The sequence below is a fragment of the Aulonocara sp. 'chitande type north' Nkhata Bay genome, linkage group LG17 (assembly GCF_057382095.1).
Source record: "Aulonocara sp. 'chitande type north' Nkhata Bay isolate Kocher_YH1m ecotype deep benthic linkage group LG17, A_spYH_male_GT1.1, whole genome shotgun sequence".
Lineage (NCBI taxonomy): Eukaryota > Metazoa > Chordata > Actinopteri > Cichliformes > Cichlidae > Aulonocara > Aulonocara sp. 'chitande type north' Nkhata Bay.
In genome coordinates, this window is record NC_141360.1 from 4,986,266 (window position 1) to 5,006,970 (window position 20,705).

At 41.1% G+C, this 20,705-nt stretch overlaps 3 protein-coding genes across 4 annotated transcripts in view; 1 reads left to right on the forward strand and 2 right to left on the reverse strand.

Annotated features, from left to right (window-relative positions):
- ucmaa (upper zone of growth plate and cartilage matrix associated a) overlaps positions 1 to 3,678 on the forward strand; it is a 7,131-nt gene extending 3,453 nt beyond the window's left edge. The window contains exons 4-5 of the mRNA XM_086269878.1: positions 396 to 494; positions 3,165 to 3,678. Of these exons, the coding sequence (XP_086126004.1) occupies positions 396 to 494; positions 3,165 to 3,253 (188 nt within the window). The 3' untranslated portion in view covers positions 3,254 to 3,678. The remainder of the gene's footprint in view (positions 1 to 395; positions 495 to 3,164) is intronic.
- Positions 3,679 to 4,150: 472 nt separating this feature from the next.
- Positions 4,151 to 13,185, reverse strand: mcm10 (minichromosome maintenance 10 replication initiation factor). Of its 2 annotated transcripts, none has more exons than XM_086269085.1 (18): positions 12,958 to 13,185; positions 10,687 to 10,738; positions 10,331 to 10,603; positions 10,027 to 10,242; positions 9,710 to 9,847; positions 9,396 to 9,603; positions 9,119 to 9,284; positions 8,556 to 8,723; positions 7,846 to 7,962; positions 7,570 to 7,772; positions 7,123 to 7,217; positions 6,720 to 6,833; positions 6,115 to 6,585; positions 5,694 to 5,818; positions 4,886 to 4,999; positions 4,639 to 4,784; positions 4,489 to 4,531; positions 4,151 to 4,397 (listed from the first exon to the last, which is right to left on the reverse strand). In XM_086269085.1, the coding sequence occupies exons 2-18, from the start codon at positions 10,691 to 10,693 to the stop codon at positions 4,314 to 4,316; spliced, it is 2,688 nt and encodes an 895-aa protein (XP_086125211.1). In that variant the 5' UTR covers positions 10,694 to 10,738; positions 12,958 to 13,185; the 3' UTR covers positions 4,151 to 4,313. The 2 variants fall into 2 exon arrangements, with proteins under 2 accessions (XP_086125211.1, XP_086125210.1); XM_086269084.1 differs by having other exon boundaries at positions 9,710 to 9,850.
- Positions 13,186 to 13,645: 460 nt separating this feature from the next.
- On the reverse strand, positions 13,646 to 20,705 carry optn (optineurin). The gene is made up of 13 exons (XM_086269086.1): positions 20,546 to 20,705; positions 18,485 to 18,609; positions 18,159 to 18,367; positions 17,919 to 18,062; positions 17,607 to 17,791; positions 17,316 to 17,409; positions 17,067 to 17,182; positions 16,664 to 16,813; positions 16,405 to 16,489; positions 16,122 to 16,265; positions 15,839 to 15,981; positions 15,485 to 15,567; positions 13,646 to 14,586 (listed from the first exon to the last, which is right to left on the reverse strand). The coding sequence occupies exons 2-13, from the start codon at positions 18,603 to 18,605 to the stop codon at positions 14,474 to 14,476; spliced, it is 1,587 nt and encodes a 528-aa protein (XP_086125212.1). The 5' UTR covers positions 18,606 to 18,609; positions 20,546 to 20,705; the 3' UTR covers positions 13,646 to 14,473.

A 20,705-nucleotide genomic window follows, 5' to 3' on the forward strand; every position in this document is an offset into this window, starting at 1 on the left:
TAAAATGGAACTACTAAAAAAGTCTCTTCATTTCTTCTTAAGTGAGAAAACTTCAAATACAAATTCAGCAAGGCATCAAATATAATTATTTCCCACACTGCAGCTACGGTTGACCTACAGGCACTATGTATGGATTAGAAGTCTTATCTAATCCATAAAGAGCCTACCCTGTACCTGTGCCTGGGATAATGTTCACACAATATTTTAGATGTTTATCCCAATTAGAAGGTAAATAATGGAATAAAATGATTAATCAAAAATGAATAAAAAAGAAAGGTTACAGTAGAATCAGACCATGGAAGTAAAAACTACTAAAACAGTTTTGAACATGTGAAAAAATACAACCTTCTATTTTGACTATTTTGTGAGCAAATAACTCTTTCCATCACCAACAGCTGAGCAGAGGGTGAAAATGGCAGCCGATGAGCGCAGGAGGGAGTACAATGAGGAACAAAGGAACGAATATGAGAACTATGTTGAGGAGGACCGAGACGGTAAGACCTGAATTAACCTGGTTTCTTTAAAGCAGGTTCCTGTGCTCTCCGATTTAACACCATGAAACAAAAATTAAGTTACGGCATCTGGCGATTCTATGACTCCTACTATTAGATATGTTCCCTCAAGTCTACATTTTGCTGAGATTGCACAACAGCACATCAAATTAGGAAATACACAGCAGGGGAAAACATTTTCCTATTATCCTGTTTATAGCGCTAATGAAAACAGGAAAGGAATTTTCAATTAAATACCAAATGCTTACTTAAAGTCATTGTTTCTGTGTGCTGAAGGTGAAATCATCAAAACACAAGTAAAAAAAATGCAAGAACAAATAATCATGAATCATTGTCACTGATTTAACAGAAATAGTAATGGAAACATCAATCTGCTTTGAGACCCCTAATGAAGCACTATAACAGAAAAGATAGGCGATATTGCAACAGCCAACTTGAGCTCACTCTTACAGGAAACTGACAATTACTTGAATGTTAGTCACCATGAGAGGCCTCAGTCGAGACCACACTGAGGGACAAAGATTAAGTTTGGATCTTCTGGCACCCACGAGCCGTTGAACCACAGCACAGTGCTTGAGACTCCACACCAAATCAAAGTGTCTATTTGTGGTTGATCCCAAGCTGACAATCTTCCCTGTGGTCGTCTGTCACTTGTGATATAGCTGCATTCACAGTTTCTAAACTAAGAACTGCTAACCATAAAGATGGGACTGGGTTTTATTTGTGAGAGACGGTGTTTGCATGGTTTGGGTCAACAAGTTCTAAAGATAAACAAGGTCTCAACCGAATGCCAACACAGAATTCGTATTTTCATGTCTCGGTCCATTTTTATCACTTTATGCTGCATTTAAAATCAAGTTGGTGAACCATAAAGAATGGAAGAAATATTGCGATACCAAACTTTGAATAATACCTGAATTACTCTGAAGTGAGCACATACATTGCTTTGCTATGGGGCCAACAAATTCTCTATACTGTGCAAAAGATGAGCTATAGTTAATTATGTTATTATTATCAAGTTAGTGTGATTTACTTTTCGCAGCAAGGGTTTCATAAAATTTCACTTTTTGATAGATTTATTGTTAGCTTCTGAAAGCAGTTGAGATTATAGTTAAGAAGAATCAATTGCCTAACTCAGGAATGCAACTTAGAGGTAGCATAAATGTTTTTTACCCCTCACCCATATTAAGCTGATAGCGTATTGTTGTAGTCGTCGTGGGTGGGCGGTGTCTACTCCCAAATTTGTTAATGCAATAACTTGAGAGCAAGCCATCATCGGAGTTTCAAATTGATACCATAGGTGCGCCTAGCATACTAAAAATCTCCGCTGAGTTTAAGAGGTCAGGTTTTCTGAAAATCTTGGGAATGTGGTAACTGGGAAAAAAGCAATGTAGGAATTTTAAAATTCATACCATAGGCGCATCTACTAGGAGGCTAAGGCATAGCAGTCACCAGTGTTTGTCCTCATTGTAAATAGGGTCTGTAAAAACTCAGCTTTGCTAACACTAGCCTAGCTAGCTAAGAATTTAAGGCACTGCTAATAATGAAAAGCATTATACTTTAGAGTCACATTTCAGGCTATGTATGGAATATTTCAGTTCTTTTTGTATATGCTAATAGACAGTGGATAGATTGAAACAACCTCCTCTTTATATGACCCACTACAGTCACCTCCACCTGATAGCATCTACTCATCGGTTTTGTTTGATGAACTGCTTCCCGCCAGTACAAAAATAAAATGAGGTGTAAGAGTGAGGATTAAAGTATAGCATTAAAATTGTATGTTGGAAAAAGTTTGCACAGTACTCTGATAAGTCTTGAGCCACCTCAGAAAATAGGAAACAGGTGTAACAAATTATTGAACGTGTAAAAGGAAATGCGCTTTATAGAAGGTAAAAACAGTTTGTCTAACAATTCTAACAGGCTTAAAAATCAATATTTAATGTGACCACCTTTATTCTTTAGTTTAGCCTGAACTCTCTTTGCCAGCTTTCCTGTAACGTCTTATAGTAGTCTTCGGAAATAGTTCTCCAGGCATCTTAAAAGATCTTCCAAAGCTCTGTGTATTTTGGATGTTGGCTGCCTCTTGTTCCATTTGCTGTCAAGATTATCCCACACTGCTTCCTTATCAAGGTCTGAGCTCTGGGAAGGCCAGTTATGATTGATTGTGTTCCCCCATGTAAAATGCAGCCACAAACCATGACTCTGCCGCCATCGTCTTTTACAAATGACTGTTACATATCTCTCCTGACAACAATCCAATTTGGTTTTATTTATATAGCATGATATAGGAAGAACCCTCTGTCAGAGTTGGGACTCAGAGAGGATATCCATGTTCCGCATCAGTTTGCAGTCTAAATTCTACAGACCTGTTGCATCTGATTTTCTTGCCCCAGTGGTTGTGTATTCCTTTCATCAGTCTTTTCCTTCCACAACACCCATGCCAGGCTACAATGTTCCCTATTGTTTTATGGTGTCAATCGCTAGTTCAAACTCGTTTTTTATTTTGTAAACTACAGTAGAGCAGGAATACAATGTGATTATGAATACTGTGCTGTCACAGTGGCTTTCAACATATTTTACATATAGTTTGTTATATGCTTGCTTATTGCATTGCCTTAATTATGATTTTCTTTCTTTTTCCATCTACAGAGGTTAATGAGAGGTCAAGAGAGACAAATGAGCAGTTGCGTGAGTTTCATTACGATGGTCTCTCTCCTCGCTACTACTGGTTCCACTAAGCATCCTCAATCACAGAGAGCTGGGCAACAGCAGCTCTCACTGCCACAACCTTTACCCCGTACTGAAGGTGACAGCCCGACTCTGAGTGCAAGTGGTTTCTGTATTTGTCCCACTTTAATCTACACCTTTTTCTCAACCTGATTTCTGTATACAACTTAAAGAGTGCAATATATGTCTTCATTGTTAAACTGTAAGGATCAACTTTTGTACTGTTGGGCAGAAATTTTGCATGCTTTTTTGGGTTTTTTTATATGTACATTGAAGCTATATAATGTCGTTTCAGCCTGACGTGCTGTATTAGCGGCAAGAAACCAACCTTTTATACACAAATGGTTTTGCCAGATAAGAGTTGTAGCTTAATTTTTCCAACAAACTGTCCTTCATATCCAAGTCACAATGACAAATAAAGATGAATTTCCAATGATGTGCTTTTCCTCACACTTCCACTGTCTGGTATTTTGAGTTTTACTTAAAGGGAGGTAGGCGGTTTGGAATAAAAGATGAGGTGAGCTGCAGAAATCATCAGCCTGAAATGGATCCCACATTCCAGAGTGGAAATATTAGACACAAAGTGCTCAGTGAAGAGAAAGAAGGGGGGGGAAACAAGCAGCGACGGGATAGCGAGCAAAAATAAAAGCCTCACAATGATGTGGCATGGCACTCTGGCACTTGCTAATCACACAGCTTCAACCCCAGAAAAGCTTATTTTATCTCTATACTGTGATTCCACCTCAGACCTTTAAAGCCATGTGGATTGGCTCAAAGAATTGAGTAAGTGCCACCTGGCTCCGCCTGGCACCAACATATGGAGCGTGTTAGAGGGTGTTTCTGTGCCAATATAGGTGAGCAAAAATTCTTCTCTTGTAGGGAAAAACAGTCTGTACATATAAAATCTTTAATCAGCTTTAATCAGCCAATTTGCAGCACATCTGGTATCACCACAGACACTCAAGAGCTACATAATGTCAAAATTTAAAAACAGACCTGATACTAATGAAAGCCTGGTAAAACCTTAAATTACAAACATAAAAGTCTATAGGTTGCTCCCTCAATAATAAATCACTTCATGCTGTTGAGGAATTTGGCATGCTCCTCTCCTCGAGGCAGGAGGAGCTCTCCACCAAGCTTAGGGCCAGTTTTCTCCTGCAACGAAACATCAAGTGTGTGATCAGTCTACTTTGTTTCAATCAAATGTTGCTTTAAACTTTTAAATTGGTAATCTGTGACAGCTTACCTTCAACATCCCATCTCGTTCCCATTTAAACAGACCGCAGTTGCTGAAAAGGCAAAATGACTAATGAGTTGGCGAGTCCCACAGTCCCACTACAGTGTACACATCATTTCAGTGTTTCTGCCAGGCCTTGTCGGAAAGCCACTGTCTTACCTGCAGTGTTTGTGTGGCAGTCTGTCCAGAGCAATGGCTCTCTGTCCACAAGGACATTTAAAGAAGCGTTTCATTGCCTCGTGCCACCGCAGATCATGGTTCTCCTCTACACAACGATCCGCCGGCTTGAAGTAGGTGTAACTACACTGGAACCAGCAGAAGAATAACAACGGTTTACTTCAGTGACTTCTGATAGACAACCACAGCACACCTGGGTCAGCGGTGAATTCAACTTCTGGCTCAGTACCTTTTTACAGGTGACAGCCCGACACTTCATCTCTCTGATGTTCCTCATCTTCTCCTCCATCTGCTCCTTCTTCACCAGAACATTGAAGTAGCGCTCTTGTAGCTGGTACTCCGCCTGAAAGAGAAAGAGAGCTATTCATTAAGAAATATACAATGGGGCGAAAAAAGGTTATTGGATACCATGCTGAATTTGTAAGCTTGCTCATTTCCAAAGAAATTAACCTTCTAATTTTTAACTGGCCGCACGCTCATGGGGGGGGGGGGGTCCTCTGTATGTATTACCTTACAATATAAAGTGTCTTGAGGTGATTGTTGCTGTGATTTGGCCCTGTATAGACAAAAGTGAATCGAATTATATTTGTTTAATTTTAATGAAGAGAGACACTATCAACCAACCATATCACATACATATTTATACCTTATATCATTAAGAGAAATATGAATTTAATCCCCAAGCAAAACATGACTCATGTCAGTAAGACATTTGTCATACTTGGTCACCAGGTTTGCACACATCTCAGGAGGGATTTTAGCCCACTCCTCTTTACAGAAACTCTCAAAGCTTCAGCTCCCTCCACAGGTTTTCTACAGGAATGCAGTCTGGAGACTGGCTGAGGCCACTCCATGACCTTATAACTATAACTAACATGTTTTTTCTGGCATTTTGGTTCTGATTCTTCCCCATTAAAATGAAACTACCATAAAAATTAGAGGAAGTTCAATTCTTTGTAAGCCAGCAAACTTATAAATTTGCACTAAATTTGGTTTTTCATATGCATCTATGCATCATCAAATGTCACTGGTCATACCGCTTGAAGTATAATCCCGTGGCGAGATTTGGCTTTCAGGATCTTCTGAAACTCCTCTGACTGGACATAGTCGAGTTGTTCTCGCTTCTTTTTCTGCACCGGCTCCTCCTCCTCATTAGCTGAGGCTTCATACAAAGAAAAGAACCATAAAACAGGCAACGGTAAGTTTACTTCAGCATAAAAAGATAAAGACCTGTGTTCCCAAGAATCTGTGGCAGCACAACAAACAACAAAAACAACAAAAAGATAACATTATGCAGTCAAGGTACAGAGGCAACAATATCCTGCCATCCTGTGAGGTACCGTACTGCTAAAATAACAAATAATTGTTATCTTTAATTTAAAACTTTACAAGAAAGTTAAAAAAAGAGGATAGCTATCTAGATGTATGAATTACACTGGAAAAAACTGAAATGCGTACCACTGGGTGAGGTGCGATTCCGCTCTACTCGGGCATTGATCTCACTGCTGTCACTCCTCTTCCTCTTCACAGCGTTGGGGTCTTCCTTCACCAGCCCCGTGTCTTTAGCCCTTAGCTTCTTCAGAGCAGCCAGCTTGGCAGCTGATAGGTTGAGGGTGCTGGGAGAAGGAGCTGGAGGGGGGCTGGCATCAAAGAAGAGGATATCATCTCCCTTGGAGAAGCCTCGGCCCAGGGTCGGAGTGTGGGGCGCCGCCGGGCTTTGGGAGGCCGTGGGGACTTCAGAAGCAGCTTTTGGTGACATTAAACAATCTTGGCCTGTCGCACCCCCCGAGTTCTGCAGCGACCTTCTCTGAACTTCTTCCACCCTTTTCCGCCGGCTCTCCAGGAGCTCCCGCTGCTTCCGTTTCTGCTGCTTCAGCAGGTCTGAGGCCGAGATGGACTGAAGAGGAGCTCCCGATGTTTCTTTGGAAACTGAGGATGCCAAATAAGATTTTTTTGTTGGTGTGTGTGTGAGACAGATGACTGAGTTCACAACACTGTAATCAAACGTGTCTTTAATATAACCTAGCTTGCCAAAAAGTGCAAAAGATTTGCAGGTTGTGTACCTGACTGGCTGCCCTGCGTGAGATGCTTCTTCAGCTGCAAAGCTCCAGGTGTTGGCACTGACATCAGGCTCTTGAATTCATCTGAGCAACCTGCAACTTCACCAGACTGCATGGCTACAAACACACACAAGCAAAAACAGTTGAAATAGGGAACTCCCTTCTGCCTTTGTTCATCGATCTCTCCTAAAATTACCGACAGGATTGAAAACTACATCAGTATTTTAATCAAAGGAGAAAACAATTTTTAGATCTGAAAGTCGGGGTAAGGAAAAAAGGGTTTGAAGCAAAAAATACTCCTATGCAATTCTATATATCTGTCACCTACGACATCAGGCTTGTAAACATCAACTTCCATGAGGAATGATTCAAATCTGTGAGTGTGAGAGAATCTAGCAGTCCTTACCGAGCCTCTTGGCTTGACTGATGAGCTGAGCCGAGCCTCTCACAAACAGCTTGTCCAGAGTTTTCTGGGTGGGTTTGTTTGGTTTGGACGCGGTCCTGCAACACACAGGCTTGTTACTGAAAATGCAGCAGCTTGGATGCTTTCAGTCCCACACTGTGTTCCTGGTTTTGTAAGGGTGGCAGTTAACTTGCGCAAACTGACTTCAGCACACACTATTGATTTGAAAATCCAGTTAAAGCCAGAATCTGTGTTGGACAGGGTTATGACCACAGCCTGCATGACTAACTGCTGCAGAGGATACTAACAGAAACAGCTGAGTCAAGTTTTTATTGATTTTACTGCATTGTTCTTCATTTGCTATATTGTAGATGTAAAGGGAAAGTAGAAAGAGCTTCCTCTTACAGTCTGACTGACCTGAACTTTAGCAATAGGAAAAAACACACTCACAGTGAGGCGGCACAGGCAGCAGAGGACACGCCGCCGTAGTAGAAACCGTCCTGACAAATCCGCTCTCTCAGGCCACCTGCCTTCCCCTTCCCCATGACTTTACTGGGCGCTCTTCCGGAAAACGACGACTGCAGCTCGGCCCTTTTTGAGCTCATCTTCTTATACTGGGCCTTGACATGATACTGGCAGTAGGGGCACTCATACTGTGGAGGAGATGGAAGTTTAAGGCAACAGGATAATCATTTAGGTACAGAAAACACGATAGAACAGACTAACCATGTTAACTATCTGCGAGCATGGCTCTCCGTTCCTCTTCACACCCTTGCAGATACCGTAGTCCTGAGCTTCACCCATCAACAGCACCTTCTGTGGGTGATCCACCGTCAGGCTCACCTGCACACATTCCACACAAGGTTTTATATTCTGGGAAGGAAATCAGCTTACAGTACAAAAACTACAGACACTACAGACGTACATGATGGGTGTTAGCTACTGGAGGTGGGACTCACCAGACAGCCCATGATACGATACCATCATTTCAATCACGATACTTTAATAATGCAATGTGCAGACTATTGTGCATTATTGCCTTTTGTCACCTTTTTTCAATTGCAAATTGTGTCCTCAAAGTTAGACTTTGCCCGTATCCGTTTTATCCAATGAGATAAAGTTTAGACATATGAGTTACATTTTGCAGTAAAATGTAACATTGTCAAACCTTTATATCACAGTGCCATTAATAGATGGACTAAGGATCTGTTTATCATTAGGTGTAAATGTTCATTTAAAGGCATAAAGGCAAGAAAAAGGTTTGAGCCTCAGACCCTCAAGAAACATTTAAGTGGAGGCCTCAAGTGTGTCCAATATTCAACATATCAGACTGTCTTTCCTACTGGAAGCTGATTTTAAAGTACAAAATCACTGAGAATGAGAAAATAATTTTTCCTCAGACTCCACATTAGATTCATTTCAGACTTTCTGCTCACCCCGTCATATCCTTCTTTCTGCTTCATGGGGTTTGGGTTGAGGAGTCCGACTACTGTGCCCGTCTCAGTCTTCCAGTGCTCTTTGTGAACTTCACCAAACAGAAACAGAGACACAAACACTTCCAGGTTATGGAGGTCATTGAGTTTCCAGATGCTAAAGGTTTTGCCCTGCAGAGAAGAAAGTGCTCAATCAGGAATATTACAGGATAAATGTATTTATCATCCGCATAGAAATATCTTCTTAGTGCTACCACGAAGGTTTTTGACTTCCACAGGGAAAAATAAATAAATAAAACAAATCCTAGCATCATGCAAGCAATACTGAAATAGTTTGGTTTAATTAACTCCAACTTAAATATATTAAACACCAAAAAATCTTTGCCTCCTGTATATGCAGAACAATCCTACTTCTGTTCAAAGTCATCCCTAAAGGCTGGATTAAAACCAGAAAAACTCATCCTTAACTACTCTTTTACAAAGAGTTTTTATTCATTTCTTTTGTATATTTTTCTATGAAACTGTCACTGATGCTGCACAAACAAAGTCCACAAGGTCTGACTTACACTGCTGTTGCTTTGAGGCGTGGCTTTATTGACCAGCACAGCAAACGTCACCCAGTCGCTGTCTTCCAGCTTCTCCCGAGCCATACGCTCCGGTAACTGTGACAGTCGAATCAGACGGCGGTCAGCCATCTTACGGTCCATCTCGCTAGAAGAAACACGTGGTTTTCTGAGGAGACAAACAGAACCGAGCCAAAGACTTAAAAACACAGGAATGGGAAAAAACAAAACAAGAAAACCTAATTCAACTGACAACTTGTCATCACTTCAGTGCTCTGACCTGAGCCGCAGTCCTGAATATTTCTCAAGAGCCACGTCTTTGGGAAGAGATGGATAAGAAGGAGCTTTAGGCTGCACTGCTGACGCAGCTGCTGCAGGTCTGCTATGGGACGCTGAAGGTGAGCGCAGAGCATCAGGGGCTGTGCTGGTGCTCTCTATGGGCTTGAAGGAGCTGCCGATCTTTATCTCTACCAGTGGTCCTCTGCTTTCTGAGGGGAGCACAGCCAAGAAAAACTCAGACACAGAACATACGTGCATCACTCTAATGTGTGTGACGACACAATCACTTTGTTTAAGGAAAAACTGGAGTTTTACCCGGTGATGTGCTGGGTTTAGGTTGGTGAGCCACTCTCGGTTTGCTTTTAAATGAGTCAGCAAAGCTGAGCTGAGAAGAAAACTCAGAGGACTCCTGGAGCTTGAGGCTTCCTGCTCTTGCTGGTGTGGATGAAGACGCTGCTGGAAGGATGGAAAAAAAAAAGAAGAAGAAAGAATTCATGAAACATGAGGGTTATAGCTATAACAAAACTATACACAAGAAAAACTGCTTTACTGCAGTCGCACAGAGAGAAGGTTAGACACAGTACAATGTGCTTGAGCACTACAGAGGGAGTTGGCATCACTGTTTTCTTTACCTGCTGGTGTCTTCTGTGTGTTAGTGGCTGGTCTGGCCTGGCTCAGTTTGGAGGCCGGTTGCTGGGTAGGTGCAGGTTTGGGTCTCACTGGTGTGACACTTGGTGAGTTTTTTCCTGAAGTCTTGGCTGAAGAGGCTGACGGGACTGAGACTTTCTGGCTGGCCTCCAGCTGCTGCTGCAACCTCTCCATCTGCTCCTTCATCTGCCTCAACTCCTCTGAAGAAGAAAAAATGCATAACAAAATTAAGCTGACAACACAGGCTCAGCATGTAGCTCCACTAAACTCCACTGTACATCAACAAACCTTGTAAATCCTCTTTCGACTTGTTCAGGTTCTCACAATCACCCTCTGATTCTTTGTCCTTCTCCTCTTGTTTGATGTCATCCACATCTCCAAAGAGCTCCAACATCTCGTCCACATTGTGCTCTTCCTCCTCGACGCCCTCTTTGTACTCCTCGTCATTTTCCTCATCAAACAGCCCGTCCAGATCGTCTGCCTGCTCCTGGCTTTCTTGTTCTTCGCCAATACCCTCGCTCTCAGCCAGCAGCGCAGTCAGAATATCCAGATCATCCTCACCTGAGTGAAATGCACATGCACTCATTTGTGTCTTAACCCACTGATAAAGCAGTATTCTCGTGAGCTTTAAATCAGACACTTACTCTCCATTTTAAGGAATTACACTGTGTCGTTGATGTCAAATCACCTGGTCACCTACAGAAAGGCAAATATGTGGAATTACTTTGGCAGAACCTCAAGAAAGACCCGCAGAAAACAAAAACAATAAAAACCCAGATGTGGGCTGTAATTTCCACAAAGAAAAAAAACATTCAAGAAAACACATTCTTTAAATGCTTGACTGAATTGTGAAACTGTTCAGACCACACAGCAGCACACAGGAAAGTGTGATAATACACTCCAGCAGCCGTGTTTCTCATGTATCCAAGGTGTCCAGCTGACCACCTGGGAGATTACAGACTTTACAAGACAAAGTTAAACAAGCCGTGTCATGCTCCAAGTTAGATGCTGTCTTCGACCCTCTTTCTCAAGGTTACAAACTTCTAAAGTTAACCGAATGCTGCATCTTTCATAATGCTTGTGTTATGTATACAGTAATATAGAATTTAGACTTAACAAGAGGCTTTGTGAGCTTATCCCAATATATTATCTCTCTCAAAACTTTGAAAACAGCTTCTCATTTAATGGTTTTTCTTTATTTTTACTACTTTCTACATTGTAGATATAAACTGAAGACATCAAATATAAATAGCTGCTAAGAAACCACAACTAAGGAAAAGCAACAAGCAGAAGAGATTTGTTTAGACCGGTGGAAATCTGTGCTTTGGTCTGATGAGTTCAAATTTGAGAACTTTGGTTCCACCTGCCGTGTCTTTGTGTGACACAGAAAAGGTAAATGGTCTCTACATGCATGGTTCCCACCATGAAGCATGAAGGAGGAGGTGTGATGGTGTGGGAATAGTTTGCTGGTGACATTGCTGGGGATTTATTCAAAACTGAAGGCACACTGAACAAGCATGGCTACCACAGCATCCTGCAGCAACATGCCATCCCATCTGGCTTGGGTTTAGTTGGACCATCATTTATTTTTCAACAGCACAATGACCCCAAACACACCTCCAGGCTGTATAAGGGCTATTTGACCAAGAAGGAGAGTGATGGAGTTCTGTACCAGATGGCCTGGCCTCCACAGTCACCTGACCTAAACCCAGTCAATGTGGTTTGGGATGAGATGGACCACAGAGTGAAGGCAAAACGGCCAACAAGTGCTAAGCATCTCTGGGAAGTCCTTCAAGAGTTTTCCATTTCAGGTAATCACCTGAAATGGAAAACCATTTCAAAAATGAAGCTAATCAAGAGAATGCCAAGAGTGTGCAAATCAGTAATCAAAACAAAGGGCAGGTATTTTGAAGAATCTAAAATATAAAACATGTTTTGAGTTATTTCACACCATCCATCCATTCGCTTCCACTTATCCTTTTCAAGGTCGCAGGGGGCGCTGGGGCCTATTCCAGCTGTCATAGGGCAAGAGGCGGTATAAACCTGGACAGGTCGCCAGTCTGTCACAATTATTTCACACATTTTTGTTTACTACATAATTCCATGTGTTCATTCATAGTTTTGATGCCTTCAGCAAGAATCTACAATGTATATAGTCACGAAAATAAAGAAAAAACCTTAAATGAGACGGTGTGTCCAAACCTTTGACTGCTAGTGTAGATGCACAGCTTGTCCAGCTCTTGGCAAAATAATTTTACATCCAACACAATTTCCTGCACTGATGAGATATCACCCTGTTACCTCCTTGCTGGGGACACATTAGCATAAAAAAAGAATTCCAGATTTTCCGGCAGAGGTTGGAGCAATCTCTTCACGATGCAAGTAATAATTGAAACTACAGTGATATGAAAAACAGTTTTCACAGGACTCTATGCAGTGCTGTGCAAAAACTAAGCACAAAGCACAATTTAATAGCTTGTAGAATCACTTTTAGCAGCAGTAACTAACCCTGTACATACATTAAATCAATTAATTGTGTATTACACTTTACTGCACAGTATAGAACAGTGCAACACTGTGAGCTACTGAGCACAATTAAAATCCTGTCCCAGTTGTTTTAAAGACGCTAACAGCTTTAACACTCATTCTATGTGAAAACGAAAAGATGTCCAAAGTATTAAAATCTAGGTTCAGCCTAAAGTGGAGATAAGTTAAGCTTGACTTACAATGTAAAATGAAACGACTAAGTGGTTACACTTAACCCGGTAAAAAGCAACTAAGAGCATAAATGTTTGAAGATATGGACAGCCGCTTTCCCAAGTGAATATAAAACTATAATTCTGCATATGTATATATACACAAACAAACAGCTTCCATTCATTTATGACCAAGTCAAAGATAATGAGACAGTTTACCTTTTTGCAACTTTGCGTCTTCCTTCACTCAAGCACCCCGAAAACCACCTTACCGGATGTTACGACCACATTCAACCTCTCGAAAATAACGCCTACTGTCCTAAGTAAAGCCTTTCGTGGCGATGTACAAGTCATTCGGTTATATTTAATAAAAACGACACAATAAACCTCATTGTAATTCACACACACAGGCCGGGCGAGGGAGAAAATCCAAACTGGCGCTAAACGAAGGACCCCGTTGTGTTGTCGGAGTGCTGGTAGGTGCCCAAAATCTTGCCTGATTTAAAAAAAGAAAAAAAGATTAATGGGTGGTTGCTCGGATAGCAATTTCTTTGATTAGATATTAATATGAGCTAGAAGTAAAAAAAACAAAAACAACATAAGCTACTACTGAAGTAGATTTTGTTGTATTATTTATACAGGGAAACCCCAGTCGCCTAAAATGTCATTTCACGGGACTTTAAAACATATGAAGTCATGTCAATACTGAAACATTTTTAATACTTACAGTCGACTGTGATTAAGATGTGAAAAGCCCTAAAGGGTATCTTTAAACAGGAAGGTAATGTAATATGCGAAGTGCTTGTATAACAGCATTAGCTCTGGCTTATTTCATCGTATTTAACTAAAATGTTTGTTTCATTTTTATAATATATGAAGAGTGACATCAGACATGAGTAAAAGCAAACACATTTGCAAACGCTTTTATTTTCTTTCACCGAACTTGAATCAGGAAGGTCTTTACAGTCTACAGAGTACAGATTCTACCTGCACTTTAGTGACAAATTGATCAGGTTAAATACATTATATTCTGATTATCAGGTACAATATGCAAAGTCAAAATAAAATATATATCTTTCATAAAGTGCCTACATGGTGAATGCTGCTTTTACCACCAAACACCAAATTATGAACTAAAATATCCTTAGTGAGGAAAAATATAGAAGCAATTTCATTTTAATTTGAAAAAGAATCCTTCAAAAATATAGAAAGCCTTCAGCAACCAAATACTTGTAAACAGATGCAGCTTTTAAAGGCTCAACTTTGGTTGATTTATTAATATATTTATGACCAGTAGTCAGTGCTTAACTAAAATCTTACCAAAAGGTCTATGCAGCTTCTGTTTTGTTTGCTCTGAACTTGTTTTGCCCCTGAAAATTTTCAGCTTGCTTCAGACAACACAGCTACAAAAAAAAAAATAAATCCAACAATGTGACGGACAGCATGCCGCATGATAGGTGGTGTTCTGTAGAATGTTTTCTATACTGTTCTGAGTGTTTGTGAGCAACTTTTAAATGTACAACAAAATACAGTCAACATACTTTTTTTACATGTTTTCCAAACATCACAGTTTGGCTTCTTCCAAAAGCAAAGTGTTCCCACCCGAGAATAAATGTTATTAATCCCATATGGGATCTCTTGGAGTGAAGAGGTACAGGACAAAGCAGAGGAAGACTCCGATTAGGTGATGATGCAGCCGCTGTTGCCGTGAATGCTTATATGCTGTGACGCACGTCTAGTTGATGCAGTCCATGATGTGGATCTGCAGGGAGTCCAGGTCTGGAAGGATCTCATTACACTTGGGACACGCATGCTCAGGGATATTCCCCTGATGCTGCCAGTCAGTACCTGAAAGTGAGAGACACCAATCACAACTCTAGCCTGCTGGATGGCTGTTCCAGTTCCACTTGTATTTTCTGACAGACTGATTACACCACAAAGGTCATTCAGTCGAATGTTTTGGCTATACTGGATGATTTTTGCTGCATCTAACTATCATTTTGCAAAAGGTCAGGTAACGTTCCTTAATCGCAAAGTCATTACTTGTGCGGAGAAAAATCTTGTGCAGTTCCTGTCAGCAGTAAAAGTACCCAAAAAAAAGAAACAAGAGCTGAGGCAAAAACAATGGAAATAAAAATTAATGAAAAGTCGGTGTATTCCCTGTAACATCCAGTAAAGGGCAGCTATGGTTAAAAAAAACAAAAAAAAAACAAAAACAGGTCTGATTGTATATTTTCTTAATGACTTCATTGTCTCGTTTGGTAGATTCAAGTCTTAGTTGCACCTAATTATGTAATGCTCATTATATAACTTATAAGAAGATTAAGCAGGGAATGTATTAGGGTCTGGCTACTCTGGGATTCCCTTGTCTGGCGAACAATTGTAATGAAAGACACCCAAAGAATTTGACTTTTGTTTTTTTTCTTCATTTTTGGCAAGTAGCCTACATTTTATATTAAACTGCTTTTTCACTAGCCAAAAACACCATTCAAATAACATCACACAACATTACCGTAAAAACCAAGCTGGCTAATCACCTCATATTTCGATCCAAATATAGTGGCATGTGTTTCAAAAGACCATCTATCTCTTTTTGGTATAAAAGATAGTAAATTAGAGTAATTGTATTTCTAGCCAGTAATAACATCCAAATAATCAAAATGTCAGAGGGGAGTCCGGTGTAAGCTATATAAGAGAAAGCCAGGAATAAGGTTTGTGTGAGAGGTTAAATTATAACATGCTGTACCTCTTCCAACTAAAGATGGTCCACCTCCATGTGGGTTTCCACCTTGTGACAAATGTCTCCTCTGCATCTCGTTCAGTGAGCGCCTGCACACAAAGAAAAAGCTTCAGATGAGCCGAATCACGACATTATACTCAGTTTGTTTCTGTGGTCATGTAAATAGAAATGGGTTTGACAGAATTATACAGCAAAACCTTTGTTAATTTGTAAGTTAGTCGAGCTGCAGACTCTACTTTTAAATTTCAATCCTTTATTAAATCACGAGGAGTTTTTCTCCACAAGAAGAATAGAAATTAACACATTTAGTCTGAAGAAGCTCAAATCGTGACCAGGTCAGTCCTCTCTCTGAATGCACACCTGCCCATTGAGTCCATCTCGTCTTGCAGCTGGGTGTTCTGCTTCTTCACGTACTCCAGCTGAGCAGCCAGACGCTCCTTTTCTTCGTGGAGTTTCTCCCTCGCTGCTCTTTCTGCGTGGAAGTCGGAGGAGTAGATCTCTGCCTGCAGAAAGTACAGAAAAAACAAAAACACGATGACTACCATTAAAAGTGGAGGCAATCCTGTTGTGCTGAGGCCTTCTGATTGTTGGGTTTAATGCTAGATTATATATTTCAAGTGCTCACACGTAAAGAACCACTGACCTGAGCCTGGAAAACAGATATGGTCTCCAGCTCCTTCTCCTTTTGGAACATGTCCTGCTTCATCTCATCGATCTTTTTCTGCTTAATAGCGAGAGCTTCTTCAGCTGCTGTCAGCCGCTGCTGCAGCTCCTCCGCCAGATGAGACTGCAGAACCAAACAGGATGGTAAAGGTGCCAGTTATCTCTGATTTTTTTTTTCTTAAATGCCATCAATATTTTTTTTTTTTTTACTGCATCACGTTTGTGAAAATCAGTACGATCCACACAACACAACATAAAGTTACCTCTTTTCTCTGTTTCTCGTCTTTGAGCTCAGTGTAGTCCTCAAACAGTTTGGTGTAGGCGTCCTTCAGCTGCGCCAGGTTGTTCCTGTGTTTAGTAAATTGTGTTTAGCGATTTGTGTGAAGTGACCCGATTGCTTTACAAAGCTCTGTGTAGTCAAAGTACAGTAACACAACCCGATGAAAATCAGTGTCACAATATGACGTTTCTGCACTCTCACACAATCAGTTAATGTGTATGTATGCTTGTGTTTTCTCTGACTTCTCTTCTGCAGTCTTCCTCTGCTCCATCAGGCTCTGGGCCTGCATGCTGTTCAGCTGGAGCTTCAGTCGGTCATTCTCCGTTTGAACGGCCTGTTTCTCCACCAATTGGGCCTTCAGGGTTGCCACATCCTGCTCCACCTCCCGACATCTTCAACCCCCCCCCCCCCAAAAAAATAAGACATATATCAAATAACACAGAACATCAGTTAAACGAGGTATAGCATTTAGTTTAGGTGGTGTTATCTTTCTGCACTTTTCTGTTTTTAAGTTTAACCCTGGAGAAACCATGGGGTCAAATTTGACCCCATGGTTTCCCTAGAAAACCAGTGGGGTCGGCTCTGACCCCATGGGTTCTCCAGGGTTAAAATAATCATTTGCAAGTGTGTTTGTGTGGCCCAAACCTGTCCTGCAGGTTCTTCTTCATGCCTTCTGCTTCATCCAGTTTGCTCTGAGCCTGCTGCAGCTCTTTGTAGAGTGTCATCATCTGAGCCTTCAGATTCTCCACCTCAGAGGCCGCCTGAAATATTTGCAACAGTCGCACACGAAAAGTCACAAACTCGACGCAGGAAGGGAAAGGATTTACCCAATAATGCAGCTTTCAGCAGGACAGATCTACTGTGATATATAAAAAAATGAAAAAAGAAACAAACCTTATCTTTTTTCGCAGAATCCTCTTTGGTCTCTGGCTCAGGTGTCTGGGTGAATTCCTCTACACTGGACTTTTTTTCTTCTAGCTTTCGAATTCTGTTGGATAATAGGTGAAACTAAATAATAAACGGATTATCCATAACATATTCTGGAAACAGAACTGTGACTGGGTTTTTTTTAATAGAGCAAAGACATAAGCAGACTGCTACAAATCTGTTGCTTCATTTTCAGAATAAAAACATTTAAAGCACTTTCACAGCTGAGAAACGTTTCCTTTTGTTGCTGTCTCGTACCTGGCCGTGCAGGCCTGCAGCTCGCCTTGCAGCCTCTCGCTTTTCTCCGCCTCATTCCTCAGGGACTGCAGCAGCTGGCTAACCGTCACCTCCTCATTGTCCATGCGTGACGCTGTCATGCTCGCATCCTGGCGTCTGCTGCGCTCTGCTCCCAATGCCTCGTTCACGCCATCGATACCTCCATCCTGGGAGGAAAAACAATACTAAGACACCAAGCTTCTCCTCCTGTTTGTCATTTCACCAAAATCAGGCTGAATATAAAAAAAAAAAAAGAGTGTTTGATGATGATCTGTGCTATTCATCCGTCCTCACCGACACTTTGATGATCTCAATAAACGAATCATCCTGAGAATCGTGCTCTGCCTTGAGCTGTAGCTCAGAGTTCAAGGCCACCAGGTCATTCTTCTCTGCCTGCAGCCGAGCAACCTGAGCGCGCAGGGCCTCCAGCTCTGCAATCTGATTGGACGATGACATTACATAGCATAAACGCAGAAATGACTAAAGTGTCCATAAATCTGCAGTGCAATATATGCGCAATATTATCAGCTTCACCTGCATTCCTCCCACAGCTCCTCCGGTCTTCCCGGTGTCCTCCAGCCCCCTGCTCAGCTCCTGGTTTTGGAGGGTAAGTGCTTCCATGCGGCCACGGGCCTCCTCGAGCCGGCTCTCCAGGAAGTCCCGCTCTTCCTTCTGTTTTTCCCGCCACGCAGACAAACCTTCAAAGCGCTCTTTCATCGTCAGGTTGGTCTGACGGAGAGCCTCTGAGAGAGAATTAAAATAAATGCGCGTGTTACAAACTCACTCATTCCAACTATCACCAATTTTTCACTATTTGTCCTCTCCCTAACTGCTCTATCCTCGGTCATCCCTGCTCTCACCTTTCAGGTCTCTGTTCTCCTGAATGAGGATGTTCATCTGCTGCAGGGTTTCCTCCAGTGTGCCGGGCTGATTGGCAGAGCGAGAGATGTCGCCGTTCATCACGGGGCCTCCAGACGCCATGATGCTGAGAGGAAGGACGTTTTGTCATGTTTTGTATATTATTTGTATATTAAACAATCGGAAACACTGGCAACAAATAAGTCATCAAGAGAAGGTTGAGAACAAAGCCAAACAGTTACAGTCATGTGAAAAAGAAAGCACAGTCACTATACACATTGCTTTGGAGGGTGGTTGCTTCCTGACATTCCTGGCTCTGGTTGCCTGAGTAGCATAAACTACCAGGTCATACGTCAATAAATATTATTCTTTACCCTCACTGGTAGTCGCTTTGCTCACTTGGAACATGAGAAAGGTTTACTCCGGGCGCACCTACTTCCCTTATCCAGCAGTTACTCGCTGGTATATTGTCTTTGGATAGACAAGACCAAAGTGAAGATGTCTGGCCATAATGTACAACACTAAATTTGGTGTGACCGAAACACCAGCATATCAGCACACACACCTAAAAGCAACTATCAAGCACGGTGGTGGATGGGTGATGATTTGGGTTCTCTCTATATGCCAAAATATTGTAGAGTCAAATGTGAGGCCGTCTGTCTGACAGCTAAAGCGTGGCTAAAACTCTGGTCATGAAACAGGACAATGATCCCAAGCACAGAAGCACATCTACAACAGAACGACTTAAAAAGTAAAGAATCAGTTATACTGATAATAATATATACAGTTATACTCAAAGTCCAGACCTTAACCTTGTTGAAATGGTGCAGAGGTTCTTTCAGAGAGATGCATATGAATAAATACCTGCAAATGTCAAAGAACTGCAGCAACATTGTAAAGATGACTGGGCCAAAATTCGTCTGCAACAAAGTGATTCTTCACAAACTGTTTTGGTATTTTGGTTTAATTTTAGGTGAATAACTAAAGCTAAATTAATAACTCTAAACATAGGTTAATACATCACACACTGTTTTTCATATGAGGCTGTATTTAAATTATTTTAGAACCTGATGAGGACCTGATGATTTTCTTTGTTATGTTCTGATATAATGTTTAGATGTATAAAATTAAAAAGGGTGCACTTTTTTAAAAATAAGATGACTGTATGGTAAGTGTTGGTGTTTGCTGTTCCCACTAGGGGGCACTGAAGCTCACACTTCCAGTTCTACATATAGTGGCTTTAATGCTGCATTCCTCACGTGGAACATTTATCAGATAATATAAAATCAAAATGATCCCATGTTATATATTACGCACTATAAGTTAATTTAAAAATAATTAATACATTCGGGATTTATGGTTTCAAATAATCACAATCACAAGAAGAAATTGACTTAAATACTAACGTTGATCTTTTTTTTTTTTTTTTGTAAATTTAACAGCTAATTTTAATGTTTACCAAAAATAAAAAATGAAAAAATGCGGCATTTTTAACTGCGAATACGTTTGTGTTTAATCTCATTTGGCTTGTTGTTGCCAGTAAGACATGTTTAAAAAAAAATGTCTGCTGACATCACTCAGTGACTCAGTGCTTCGGGAGCCGAGAAGGAGCATGCCGAGGCGAATTATCCCATCAAGAGTCACATGATATGGCAATTTGATTTCAATAACAGAGACACTGTGTTGTCCTTTCGCCCTAACGCCATGGTATACTACATAATGGCCTAAATAAGATGTAACATCACATTTAGAAGCTCTTAACAGCGGATATCACCGTTGATCGCCAATTTACAAGTACGAGTCGGAAATCTCACATGCTAGTTCAAAATAATCGTGTAATACTAGCTTGGAGGACACTAAGTTCGGCCAAAAATAGTTATATTTGTTTTGGCCTTCTTTCAGTATTGTTTTACTTTCACTTTCTTGGAATAGGCCTATCCTAAGTGTGACTTTTGGTAAACAATAAAAAGTTACCAGTAACTTAAAACGAACACGGACGAGCTTTAACCTCAAACAAACTGCGTCACACCAAACGTCAACCGAGTTGAAAGGTTTTAACTCACCTGCTGGCAACTCGAGAACTAAACACAGCCTGCCTGTTCGCGCTGACAATACATAGGCAGTATCGCAAAGGTGGCTGTGTATGTCGAGTAATATTGCTCTTCTAGTTAGCAGGGGCGTTGAGCGACGATACAGAAAAAACGATATTTGCTTCCGGTTGTT